Source organism: Urocitellus parryii, chromosome 2 (assembly GCF_045843805.1).
Source record: "Urocitellus parryii isolate mUroPar1 chromosome 2, mUroPar1.hap1, whole genome shotgun sequence".
Lineage (NCBI taxonomy): Eukaryota > Metazoa > Chordata > Mammalia > Rodentia > Sciuridae > Urocitellus > Urocitellus parryii.
Genome location: NC_135532.1, coordinates 35,238,868 through 35,252,538, shown reverse-complemented (window position 1 = coordinate 35,252,538; position 13,671 = coordinate 35,238,868). Strand labels below are relative to the sequence as shown.

At 42.5% G+C, this 13,671-nt stretch overlaps 1 protein-coding gene across 1 annotated transcript in view; it reads left to right on the top strand.

Annotated features, from left to right (window-relative positions):
* The first annotated feature begins 355 nt into the window (after nt 1–355).
* The window catches only part of Foxo1 (forkhead box O1), an 89,829-nt gene continuing 76,513 nt past the window's right edge, over nt 356–13,671 (top strand). Inside the window, exon 1 of the mRNA XM_077795160.1 lies at nt 356–1,454. Within this exon, the coding sequence (XP_077651286.1) occupies nt 831–1,454 (624 nt within the window). The 5' untranslated portion in view covers nt 356–830. The remainder of the gene's footprint in view (nt 1,455–13,671) is intronic.

Genomic DNA, 13,671 nt, shown 5'->3' with positions numbered 1-13,671 from the left:
GCGGCTCGTTGGGGCGAAGCGGGTGACTTGTTCCACTTGGGCTTCGCGAGTACTCGGCTTTGCTCCTCCGTAGTAAACAAAAGTGTCGCCGCCGCCTCCACGTTGACTTGCCTCCTAGCAATCAAAACACTGAGAGGGCGAGAGACTCACAGAAACATTCGAGAATTACCAGAAAATAATAACAGAGACTCAAGAGAGAGAGTGTAAGAGAGAAAGAGAAAAACACCCCACTACCCCCCACCAACCCACTGCCTCCTCCCTGTGGAAAACCAGCCCCCGCCCAGGCCCGCGCCCACTGGCTGCCTGGGCGGCGGCGGCGCACTTACATTGGCTGTGCGGGCTGTCAGTTAGGGGCGGGCCGGCGCGCGCGCCGCCGCGGGCGGGGGGCGGCAGCAGATCCCGTAAGTCGGGCGGCCGCGTAGTTGCTGCAGCCGCCGCCGCCACATTCAACAGGCAGCACCGCCGCGGTCGCGCCGCCGGGGAAAGCGAGCGGCTCGCGATTCGCGGTGTCCGTCCGTCTGTCCTTGTGTCCGCGGCCCTGTCAGCAGGAGCGCAGTGCTGGCGCTGCCTGGCCCGGCGGCTCCGGCCCGCCGTCCCGTCCGCGCAGCGAACCCGGAGGAGCCTGGATGTTGATGGACCCGCGAAGTTAAGTTCTGGGCTCGCTCTCCTACTCCGCCGCTCTTTCCTCCCGGTTTCCGTCCGCTCGCGGCGCCGACCTCGGTCCCCCAAATCTCAGACCGGCTCTTGGCGCCCCCTCCCCTCCGCACCCTGGTGCTGCGCTCTCCCGGTTCTAGGCTCTCCCGCGGCTGGGGGAGGGGCGGGGGGTCACCATGGCCGAAGCGCCCCAGGTGGTGGAGATCGACCCGGACTTCGAGCCGCTGCCCCGGCCGCGCTCGTGCACCTGGCCGCTGCCCAGGCCGGAGTTTAGCCAGTCCAACTCGGCCACCTCCAGTCCGGCGCCGTCGGGCGGCGCAGCTGCGAACCCCGACGCCTCAGCGGGCCTGCCCCCCGGTTCGGCGGCCGCTGTCAGCGCCGACTTCATGAGCAACCTGAGCTTGCTGGAAGAGAGCGAGGACTTCCCGCAGGCGCCCGGCTCCGTGGCGGCGGCGGTGGCGGCGGCCGCAGCTGCCGCCACCGGGGGGTTGTGCGGGGACTTCCAGGGCCCCGAGGCGGGCTGCCTGCATCCGGCGCCGCCGCAGCCTCCGCCGCCCGGACCACTGTCGCAGCACCCTCCGGTTCCCCCCGCCGCGGGACCGCTCGCGGGGCAGCCTCGCAAGAGCAGCTCGTCCCGCCGCAACGCGTGGGGCAACCTGTCCTACGCCGACCTTATCACCAAGGCCATCGAGAGCTCGGCTGAGAAGAGGCTTACACTGTCGCAGATCTACGAGTGGATGGTCAAGAGCGTGCCCTACTTCAAAGATAAGGGTGACAGCAACAGTTCCGCTGGCTGGAAGGTGAGCGACCTCGGGGCGCGCGGCCAGAGCGTGGGGGCGCCGTGGGCAGGTGAAGGGAAGGCTGTGCAGGTTTGCCCTGCCTCTGAAAGCGCAGGGTAGGAGAGTAGCGCGTGTGGAGAGAGCGGACGAGAGTGGCAGGTGTGGTAGGGGGCTTGCTCCGGACTGGTCGGGGGACTAGAGTGTGTGTCTGTGTGTGTGCGCTCGCGCAAGGGAGTTCTGGTGGGACAGGGAACAGGGTTTGGAATTTAAGGAGTGACGAAATTAATGCCACGGAGTGGACATCGGGATGGGTAGAGAAGTTTGAGGGTAAAATGAGAAAGGGGTTCTTCTCTAGCACCTCCGAGGGGAGGGCGGCTCCTTTTCGCCCCCGCGGTGCGCGTTCCTCCAGCCTTGGGCAGCGCTGCGGATCCGTTTCCGCTGCGCGGGGCCCAGCGGAGCACTACGAGGGGCACTGGAAACCCTTCCTGGCCCCCAGGTTGCAGGTGTAGGGCACAGGCAGGGCACTACCGGTTGGGGATGGTGCGCGACGCGCCGCGCAGGTTCTGGAGGCCAGTGCGCATTTTGCATTGTTTTTGGTTTTATCCAGAGTGGCCCCGAATGCAGGGGGCCGGGCGCACGGAGCCCGAGGTAGCGCCTCTAACACGTGCGAAGGGGCGGCCACCGCTCCTGGAGCGCCAGCGACTGGCCGCGCTGGGCGAGCTAAAGTTCAAGTGTGACCCTTGGCGGGGGCGGGAGCTGGCGGCGGCGAGGGAGGGATCGCGGGCTCAGGAAGCGAGCGCCTTTAAAGGGCCAGCGCGTTCGGGCCGCGGGTTCCAGCACTTTTTCATGGAGGGAACCGCCCCCGAACTTGATCTGGAGTGTGTGAGGATTGTAGTTAGCCAGGGGCTGGGAATGTCGTGCGCTTTCTCTTGCCTCCCACCGAAGTGTTGTGAAGCGCTGAGGGGCAGGGCCGCGAGCTTTGTGACTAGTGTTTGGGAGAAGTCGAAGTTGAAGTGCGCGCCTGGAGAACTGGCCAGGACCTCCTGCCTCGACGGACGATTGTGGATTTGTGGAGCCTAGAGGTACAGGGTAGGGACTGGCCCGTCCGCACCCCGAGGCGGTGAAGGCCCTGCTGTCCTTAGGAAGAGCTGGCAGCCTGACCGGGAAGTCTACCGGCCACGCGGCCTCCCCATATTGACAGTTTCTGTCACAGGTGGTGGGATTGGTACAGGGGCTCTTCAGTTGAACAGTCACCTTTCTCACCCCTTCTTGTTCCTCTTCTTGATGGTACTGCTTCATAAAGATCGGTCTTTGCCGCGGGATTGTTACACCAAGGTTGTTTTACAGACTTCCCTGTGCTTAATGTGTGTCAAAAAGGTCATGTTACTCATGTCATGTTGAAGTTCCTGGAAAAGGAGCCAAGAGATATTTTATTTTTTCCAAAGTGTGTTTTAAAGGTGTCACTTCTAACTTCATTACTAGGCATTACATGCAATTTTATCGAGTGTTTCAAAAAAGTAAAATACATTCTTTAAGCTTGACCTGTTACATATTTTAAGTCAAAAAATCGGGATTGTCAGCCAAATCCAATTTTACTTAACATTTGAATTTAAGTAGTTGACTGACTTGCTCCTATATCAATCCTATTTCAGCTATTATAAAGCATTTACTATTTGAAAAATCCTTTGTGGGTGGGGGAGCATTCCGTATTACCATTCTTTTATGTCCTTGGAATTGCATACAACCTACTTCAGCTTGCTGGAGTTCCTTAAAGATAGAGAAGGCAATGTTTTAGGATATTTTTAGTTTTGCTTTGCCAATGTATTCTTAAGCTAGGAGTATAACTTAAATTAAAAAAAAATAAAAATAGATTCCAAGGTCATATTACATTGTTGACCATTTTAGTAGGTTCTTGTTCTGATTTTTTTAAAGAATAATTATTTTATTAAATTTTTTTTTTCTTTTCTTACTGTGGCCAGGAGACCTGTAAGTGTCTAAAACTAGAGGCCCAGCAACAGTTCCCATTGAACCTAGTGGAGTTTGGGAGGAAGCAGGCTGCCTTTCTTAAATGAGTAAATGTTTCAGGTGTAATGGGAGTCAGTGGGTGCAAGTCAGAGTGTGTTTTCAGTTTGAGTAAAAGGGTATTTTAAGAAGAAAGGAAACAACCTGAACTGTTCTAACTCATAACTAGTCTTCTGGCTAGAGTTTTCATAAAAATGAGTTACTTGCAAAACCAAGTTTTACTCTCAGATCTAAAAGATCATAAATTTATAAAAGGGAGAAATTTTACTATGACTTTTAACTTAAGAATCCAGTTTTAAAATGCAAATGAACCCATACTTAACTGTTTTAGGACTGAGGAGAGGCTGCTTTGGAACAAAATATTTCCTGCGATTTACTACTGGGAATTAGACTGAATCGTTAATTAAATATAGCTTCTTGTACTCTGCTTCCTGGGGCCTGCTTGAGAATTTAAAAAAAGTCATTTGCTGCATAGGACAGAGTAATTGAAAAGCAGTTAGTGTCTAAAAACTTATCTTTTGATGTAGTTCCTTAGAAACTGGTTTATTTGAGGAATGTGCCTTTCGTATTTGTGGGATGTATGTGACATCTGTCTTACACTTGTTTTAGCATTGGCTAGAACTGTCATAATGTTTTAAGTAAAGTGGAACCTAAGACTTTTGGAAAACCCAGAATCTTTTAAACCAGTGCAATATTTATAAATAGTGAAACTTCATTTCCATGACCAGCTTTCTCACATAGAAAGCTTTCTAAAGCCTGGGGAGTAGTAGTATTGTGGGCTCCAGTGGTGGTTGAGTCTTTTTGATATTATTTGGAACACTTCATTTAAAATAATGTTTTTGCTATAGTATTTTAGAGTTGTTAAAAGAGATTTTTAGACTACTTTATTATGAACTAGCTGAGTGGTGAATTCTTGGGGAGATGATGGGAAGAGTAATTTTTGGCAGTAGCTTTTTTTTTGAGGTATCCTTTTGAGTACTGAAAAGAAGGCATCTTAATTTTCATGTAAACTTAAAACAAATTGAAGTTATTTGAGACCTGAAAATTGCTAAAAGGGTAGTAGCAAATATCACTGCATTTTATGCTCTGCACAAGGAATATGAAATGGGGATGAGAAAAAAGAATTCAGTGATAAGTTAGAATCCCCTGTAGGCCAGAAATGTTTTGTGCTTTTGACTTCATCCAAACTCCAGAACTGCAGTTTGTGTTTAGACTTTTCTAAAGAGCAGCTCTATATTTGCCTGGAATTTCTTTGGGAGAACCTGAACTATTTGCATTTTTCTGGAATACTCTGCCCTTGGAAATTACCCAGTATTCTGGTATCATGGGAATTTACCCAGCTATTTTTTTTTTTTTTTTTTGGTGTAAGTGTATGCTAGCTTTTGGGGCTTCCTGGAATCCTCATGATTGCAGAAGAGCAGATTTTCAGTTGCATGGAAGGTAATGGGTTTGTACCAACTTTCTTGCGACTTAAGACTTACCTTGACCTTAATAGCAACAGCTTGTAGAGACTTGCCCAAACCTCCAGGATCTCCCTTGGGTTAATCACTTTTTCTTGGTGTATACAAAATTCTGAAGTTTGGTGTTATTCTTCAATCGTGAAGTAGGACCAGATAAACTTGGAAAAAAAAAAGTTTATTCTGGTGTCTAAAGGCTTGTATTCCAATGGATATACTATATACAGATATACTTAGGTATAGAAGTATCCTTCCTCTTTTTTTTTTTTTTTTGTACTGGGGATTGAACTCAGGGGCACTCAACCACTGAGCCACATCCTCAGCCCTGTTTTGAATTTTATTTAGAAAGGGGCTCACCAAGTTGCTTAGCGCCTGCTTTTGCTGAGGTTGGCTTTAAACTCTCATTCCTCCTGCTTCAGCCTCCTGAGCTACTGAGATTACAGGCGTGGCCACAGGGTCTGGCTTATAGAAGCATCCTTCCTCTTTGCTTATAAAGACAGAAATCAAATCAGTAACACAGAAATTTTTGGTAGAGAATGACTACTTGTTAATTTAGGTTTTCTAAGGAACATATGAAATATGAGAGTACTTTTTGTACATCAATAATTTTATATGGTTCAAACTTTATAAAGCTTTTTCTCACTGGCATCCCGGTTTAACCTTCCAGGTTAGACACTTCAGATGTTGAATCTTAGGTTGACTTCTTATTGTCATTTGGAAGGCATATGGACCACTTTCCTTTTTTCTTTCAATCCTCTTCCTATAACTTTGATAAAAGCTAAGAAAAGCAAAATGTACTTTATCATCTAGTAAATAAATGTGCATCCATATTTCTAGTTCTGATATTAACCCTTATTCAAATGGAAAGAGAAATCTACAACTCCTTTCAACGTATTGTGTAGTGAATTTTTACCTAAGCATCTTAAATAAGGGCACAAAGTCAATAGGTTTCCTTTATTTCAGGCCATATTCATTAAAGAAAAAAAATCAAGTGAAAGCTGTGAGTGTTATTAGCCTCTATAGTCTCATTATGATTTTTGTTCTGAAAATTGCTAAAGGTGTTTGTTCCCTGTGGTCAGTAGTCACTAAGCCTGGGGGATGGGTGGTGTGCCTAAACTTTTACTTTGAGAAATTACATTATACTGTCCTGGTCCTCCTCTCAGTCTGACTTCTCCCCCTGATTGACTTATTTTTCTTTCTCTTATCTGGTAAGTATACTCTAGGACCAGTTGTGGACTTTTTCTCAGGTCATATTCTAATTCTTTACTGATCAATGTCTCCATTACCTGAGGACCATAAATATCCCTTTTTTTTTTTTTTTTTTTTGATACTGGGGATTGAACTCAGGGGCACTCAACTGCTGAGCCCACATCCCCAGCCCTATTTTGTATTATTATTATTTTTTTTTTATTAGAGACAGTGTCTCACTGAGTTGCTTAGTGCCTCACTTTTGCTGAAGCTGGCTTTGAACTCCTGATCCTCCTGTCTGAGCCGCTGGTGCCACAGGGATTACAGGCCTGTACCTGGGCAAATATCCCACTTTGGCTTTAAATTTCACATGTTTAAACCCAAACTACTGTATTTCCCTTTTTTCTCACATGTTTCCCGTCTTTGGGTCCCTGGTTGCGCTAAATGGTTTAGTTAGCCATTGTCCTAGTTTTCAAACCAGGTTTTCCTCTTCAGCACTCCCCCAAGTCTGTTCTGTTAACTTTTCTTTGTCGGAGTCTCTTGAGACTTATACTTCCCAGGCCCTAACTATTCCTGTAGGCTAAATCATATTATTTCAGGCCTAGGCCATCATGTTTCCAAAACTTGGATCATCCTGTGTACCTACTGGAAATTCTGCACATTTTACTTGGTATGTGGTTTAGTCAGCTTTTTTTGCTGCTGTGGTCAAAACACCTGATAAGAACAATCAGAGGAAGAAATGTTTATTTTGGGACTCACAATTTCAGAGGTCTCAGTCCACAGTTAGCCTGCTCTGTTCCTTGGGCCTGAGGTGAGGCACAGCATCATGTTGTAAGTGAGTAATGGAAGAATGTGGCTCAGAACATGATCATCAGGAAGCAGAGACTAACTTCAGCTCAGAAAATATATATACCCCCAAAGCCAAAATTTTCTATTCAGTTATATCTTTGTAATCCCAGTAACTTGGGAGGCTGAGGCAGGACGATCACAAATTTGAGGCCACCTCGGGTAAGTTAGCAAGACGGTATCTCAAAATGATAAAAGCTAAAATTTAAATGTTTGGGGTTGTAGGTCAGTGGTAGAATACCCCCCCCCCAAATACCCCCCCAAAAAAATCTGGGGAAAAATATAATTCATTTATTTGTACAGGCATGTATATATACATACATTGGATTGAACCTGGGGTTTTCTGAGCTCTATCCTCACCCTGCCCCTCCTCCTCCTTTTTTACTTTTTATTTTGAGATAGTCTCCATAAATTGCTCTGGCTCATCTTGAATTCCCAGTTCTTCTGACTTACCTTCCTGGAATTATAGGCATTCACCCCTGTTCCTGTCTAGTTTTAAATTTCTAAATGTAACCTCTTTTTTTCTTTTCTTTTTTTGGTTGTGCTGAGGCTTGAAGCCAGGGTCTTAAACATCTAAGCAAGGGTTCTACCACTGAACTGTTCCCACTCCTTCAACCTAATGTTTTAGGAACACATTCACTCTTACATAAATATAGAGACCCATGGAATGCAATTTAAATGAACTGCATTTGATTTTGAAAATAGCGTATAGAATTTGGCAATACATGGAGCCAATTATATCATTGATAGTGTGAATAGTTGCCATTTACAAAATATTTAGCCTTTTGCTTGTTCTGTTCCTTAAAATTAACTTTTATGTCTGATGTCTTGGTAGCAGAGTGGTTCAAACAAAGATTACTACTAAACGTAATTTTCATTTTTTGAAAAATGGGAAATTGTTTCTTTTTTCTTTATTTTTTGGTATTGGGGAATGAACCCAAGGGTGCTTTACAACTGGGGTACATTCTTAGCCCTTTTAAAAAGTTTTTGAGTCAAGGTCTTGCTAAATTGCCGAGGTTGACCTAAAACTTGTGATCCTCCTGCCTCAGTCTTCTGAGTCACTGGAATTACAGATGTGTTCCACCATGGCTGACATTTCATATTAGCTAAATGTTGGATATTTTGATAACTTTCTAAATGCATGTATCATTTCTCATTAACTCAAGTACAGAAAAGAAGATTAGAATGAGAAATTTCAATGGATCCAGAAGCTGTTAAATTTGGATAGGCCAAATTCCAAATTGATGCCAACCAGCTAGACAAAACTGAATGTATTCAGAATACTTGTAGTGAGTCTGACAAGCTCATGATGAACCCCATTTTTTTTTTTTTTTGTACTGGGGATTGAACTCAGGGGCACTCAACCACTGAGCCATATCCCCAGACCTATCAGGGTCTCACTGAGTTACTTAGTGCCTTGCTTTTGTTGAGGATGGCTTTGACCTCGCAATCTTCCTGTTTGAGCCTCCTGTGCTGCTGGGATTACAGGCGTGTGCCACTGCTACTGGCCCAAAGTTTTATACAGTAAAAACAGGGGTGTTGTGGTGCACGTCTGTAATCCCAGCTGCTCTGGAGACTAAGGCTAGAGGATTGCAAGTTTGAGGCCAGCCTCAGCAACTTAGTGGCCCTATCTCAAAATAAAATAAATAAATAAAAAGGGCTGGATATGGCTAAGTGGTTCAGTCCCCAGTACCCCTTCAGAAAAACCCAGAACTGTACTGTGATATATCAAAAGGCTGGAATACTGATTTATTAAAACTTAGCCATTTTAGAAACAACAAGTGTTAAAAACCATTTTACTAGTGTGTTTATACTTGTAGTAGACATTTTGTTTGAAAGATACCCTGCTGGGGGATGGGAGTCAGTTAAACAAAAATAGGTAGAAATGCCTTCTGCTGTGAGATTTTATTAAATGTGTATGTTACCTTTCACATGGAAAAAATAGCTTTCAGAGCATACTAGATATCACACTTGGATCGTTGCTAATAAAGCCAGGCTAACCTAGTTAAGATCAGTAGGAAACAATAGGGAAGTGGCCAATCTGATTTTTAAAAAAACATTAATAATGTTTTGGATCCACCGAAGTTCAAAATTTTGGCCTGTCTTTGGTCTTTTCATTCTGTAAGTGGAGAGATAATATGTAAAACATCCTTATCCTCAACTCCCATCTCATCTTGGTTCTGATTTGGAAGGGGAAAAGTAGGGTCCTATATCGACTTCCCAGAGGAGAGGTAGAATCTAGTTTGTAGGCCTTTGGGGAGAACATTCCTTTCAGGATAGCTTTCTGACATTGTCAGGTGAGTTCTTTAATTCTTAGGGTGAAGAGATGTCTGCTTTCACAGAGGAGAAGTGCCACCTCTGAAGTGTTGTGTCTCATTGGTCTACACACAAGCACGCCTGATCTGGGAAATGTAGTTGTCTTCAGCAAGCCCTATTTCAGTCACACATGGAAATCCTGAGGCTGTCAACTTTTTCAGCGTGATTTGGCTCCAACATCTCTGTATAGATCTTTGAGATCTAAAATGAAAATCTTTTTTTTTTTTTCCTGCCTTGATGTGTTTTCCCTCCTAGATGATATTTGTCTTAATTACAGTGTAATTCTTTACATGTCTTAAGTTACAGAACTGGTCCTAATGACATGCCCTGTGACTGTAACAGCCATAGGAGATTCCATCTGATTAAAGTGAAGCTGTGATGAGGAGAGTGGAGTGGAAAGAGAGGGTGGCTTGTTTCTGGTTGTTGTTGCTCTTTTTAATTAGAACTTTATGCATTCTGGTCATTCTCTTTTATTTGATTAAAGGTGTTTCTTGGCTAAACAGGTTTTCCTCAATTGCTATTTCTTACATATCTAGAAAACAGGTCATTTTTTGTGAATCTCTACTTTTATTACACTAGAAATTTGATTAAACATTTGATCTAAGAAAAAAATGTTTATCTCTTTACAACCATGGTTACCCCATCTTGCAGTTGTTACAGGACTGTCTTGGCCCTGCTTGTAACTGCAGTAAATAGGCCAAAGAGGGCGATGAACCTTGTCAGTCATATTTGGGTCATATTTGGGTCATAAGCAAGACAGGAGCCTAAGAAAAGAAGAAGAGGAAAGCGTATTTGAATTATGGGCGTGGGGGCCTGGGTAACAATAGTGTTGTCGGTGGTCTGAAGAGTTAGTGAGTCCTGGTGGCACTGAGCTTTGCCTCCTTAGTGTTTCATATCGGTTTTCTTTTCATATCAGTTTTCTCTTTTTTAATCTAGAAAATTGGTGCTTTCCCCCCACTTTCGAAGCCTGCCATTCAAGTGGCAGAGTTAAGACCCTTCTCATTAAATAAGAATTCCCACAAGAATTCCCACACTGAGAGGGTCTTTATCTTTGCGGGGCGGGGGAGATAGCAGTATAGCTGAAAAGAAATGCATTTAGATTTTATAATTCAATCACCTAATTCCAAGGCTTGTAAATATTGTGTGTCCTTCAAAGCTTGAAAACAAAACACATAAATATTTGAGAATGGTCTATACAAGTAAATGTCAAATACTTAAGACAGTTTGGTTGCTAGGAAGCAAGGTCAAAGGAAATGATTTGCATATGGTTTAACTATAGAGACCTTATTTTGGCAAGATTCTTGAGATAGTATAGTAAAAATATGGATTTTACTCTATTTTGATATGAAAAAAAGCACAGAAGCATAGACATAAATAGTATTAAGATAGGTGCTTTCAGTCACCATGATTTTTATAACACAGATGGTATAGCTTTATGACCTTCACTCTGAAGCTTGATTTGCAGAATCATTGATTTGTCATACTACTGAGAGCTCAGTTTCAGGTGTCAGTGCTTCTGTGCTTTGAATACTGGAGAAAGCCAGCTACCTGAAGGCAAGAGTTAGTTACCTCATCTGTCTTCGGGAGCACCTTCTTAAAATGGGGTGGAATTGAGGAGGAAGGGAGCAGAGGGGAACTAGCAGAACTTGTAAATATCAACTGAGGTTGTTTGCCTACCAAGCTGGATGCATCTCTAAACTTGAATGGAAAAGTCTTCACACTGGATGGTTAGGCTGTCATGAAATTTACATGCAGTGAATGTTGAAAGCTTCCTGTGGACCATTTTACTGTAATCTGTGTCTGAATTGGCCTCGCTCCTTAAATCTTTTAGAATTTAATTTTCTCTTTAGTGGCCCATTATGGCATTTGCATACACTGAATGTGATGATTCCTATACTCTCTTCTGTTACCTGTGTTGTTTATTAGCAGTTTTTTTTTTAAATTTGTGGAATTGGTGAAATAGAATGAATTCTGTAGTTACTAGATTTATATCACATACATTTGTATTAACATGAAGACTTTCAGATTATAATATAACACTGATTTTAAATGTTCAGCATTTGATATCATTACATTTTAGAAGAATTAACAAGATGGTTTCTGTTTTTTCTCTCCTGAAGTATTTGGTAATGTTAGGGAAATTTTATTAGGGTTAAAAATTCTGTCAATTTGGCATGCTTTGATGGCTTTGAGATATATATATATATATAATCTATCTTTGATACTTCATCAACTTTGACCACACTGCCCACTGCCCTGTAGCAGTCTTCTTGTTGTTTTCTATTCCAGTAATCCTGGGATTCTTTTTTAAGGTGGTTTATATTTCTTGAAATGTCATTTTGACACCTTTGATGATCTGAGTTATACCAAGAGCATACTTGAAAAAAGAAAGCAGAAAGATTATTGATGTAAAAATTTAAAAGCATGATTATCACAAACTTCAAGAATTACCCTGCTTGCTTGAAGTGTGAGTGCACTTGGCTCTGTCCCTGATGCCATGGGATCAGAGACTGCCCTCCACAATGATACTAGCTTGGAATTCTCCCCATGCTACTTCTTCAGAAAAAAATATTCGTAAAGTAATCTGTTCAGCTTAGTTGGGTTTTAAGCAAATTACTGAGTTGTTTGAATGTTAAAGTTTGTGCCATTGCCTTTCTAGTATGATTACAAAAGCTAAGGGTGGAGGGTGTGGGAGATACAGAATTAAATGGAGAGAATATTATATTGGTACAGATGTAGTTCATTATACTATAATGATTTTCTTCCACAGACTTTTCAGAAGGTGCATGTTTGAAGTTAGTCAACTTCTGAATTCATTAACCATTTGATTGCATGCCTTATAAATTACAGTTTTAAGAAAAAGTTTGAAAATAATGATTATTGTGCTATGTAGTATCATTCCACAATATGAAAGATCTTGAGTTACATTAAATGCTGACAGTTTTTAAGAAGGACCCTATTTAATTTCTTCAGTGATGAAAGTATAAAGACATTTTAATCAAAGACAAGTTGTTAATGGTTATGGACTAACCATGGCTTTTACCTGAATTTTTAAAAAGAGGCAAGAAAGAAAAAAGGAAAACACTTTCAACTATGAAAATTGTGAGCAGAGATTGACTCTCTCTTTCTCCACGGTCCACCCCCCCCCCTCACCATTTGTCTTTCAAATATTTCATTTCAAGTAGTATTGGTAAGAAGAAGAAAGAGGGAGAAATAAAAACTGTTATTTCAGATTCTAGAGTAATGCATCAGAGGGTTTGTTTTCATGATTAAATTCTTTGTGATCCTTCACTTGTTTGAATATGCCCCTGGGATTTGAAATGGAGAAATTCCTATTCCTCCTTAGTCACATGCCTTGTTAACTTTGATTCTGTGTGGCTTGCTGAGACTATTTCAGGGACTCACTTAAAAAAATGACTTTCATTTACCAAATTTTCCCTTCTTGCCTTTTGGCCTTTTGCAGAAAAGCTCACCTCTCCTGAGGAGATGTCTCTGCTCCCCCAAGTTGCTGTCTTGTTCCTGTGGCCTAAAGTGAGTTAGCAGTTACCTTCTACAGACCTGCGCAGGGCACATCATAGCAAGGGCCCACCGAATCAGAGCAAAATGATTTGTTAGATCACCTATATCATACAAATGAACTTGATTGTTCTTTAGAAAACATACCCTTATAGGCCTAGAAAACTTAACTGAATGTTCTTTCCATCTTTTGAATTTATAGTTACTAATTCTGGCTGTAAATATATTAGTAGTATTTTGGTGTGGCCAAATATGGGGCATGACCTTTGACATCCTGCTTGGCTATGCCTGGGAATTTGACATTCTTCAATTTAGATGGAATTCCCTTGTTTTGTTTCCTGTGATAGCATGGGGAAATACACATTTTGGCTCTTTCACCCAGAGGTGGAGCAAGACAGGAAGAAAGTAAAATTGAAATGCACAAAGTGGGTATTAATGACTTTATTTCATCTGGGTGTGGTTAAATTGGCATACTTTTATAGACATCTGAGACTATGAAAGTATTTAGTTAGTGCAAAACACTAAGAAGATGCTATAATCATACTTAGTTTTTATTTTCTTTGATCTAGATTCATTATTCTTTTTTTGACTAGTTAGACATTTTAGGGTCTTTGAACTGTTGCATTTACGTACACATGGTGTTAATAACTAAAATCACTATCATGTCTTTTTGTTGATTCTTTTTCTAGTCCTACATACATCATCAACAGCTGAGAAAAGCTGCAAAAAGAAACTGGTCTGTATTTCTCCCTGAGAAAGGGTGATGTTCTGCTACTATTAACTGAAAGTTTACATCTGTGATTTTGTTTTCTAAATATAACCAGAAGCACCATCAATAATTATCCCTATTGAATTACCATAGAACTCAAATATTCAGAAGCAGAAATTGTTGA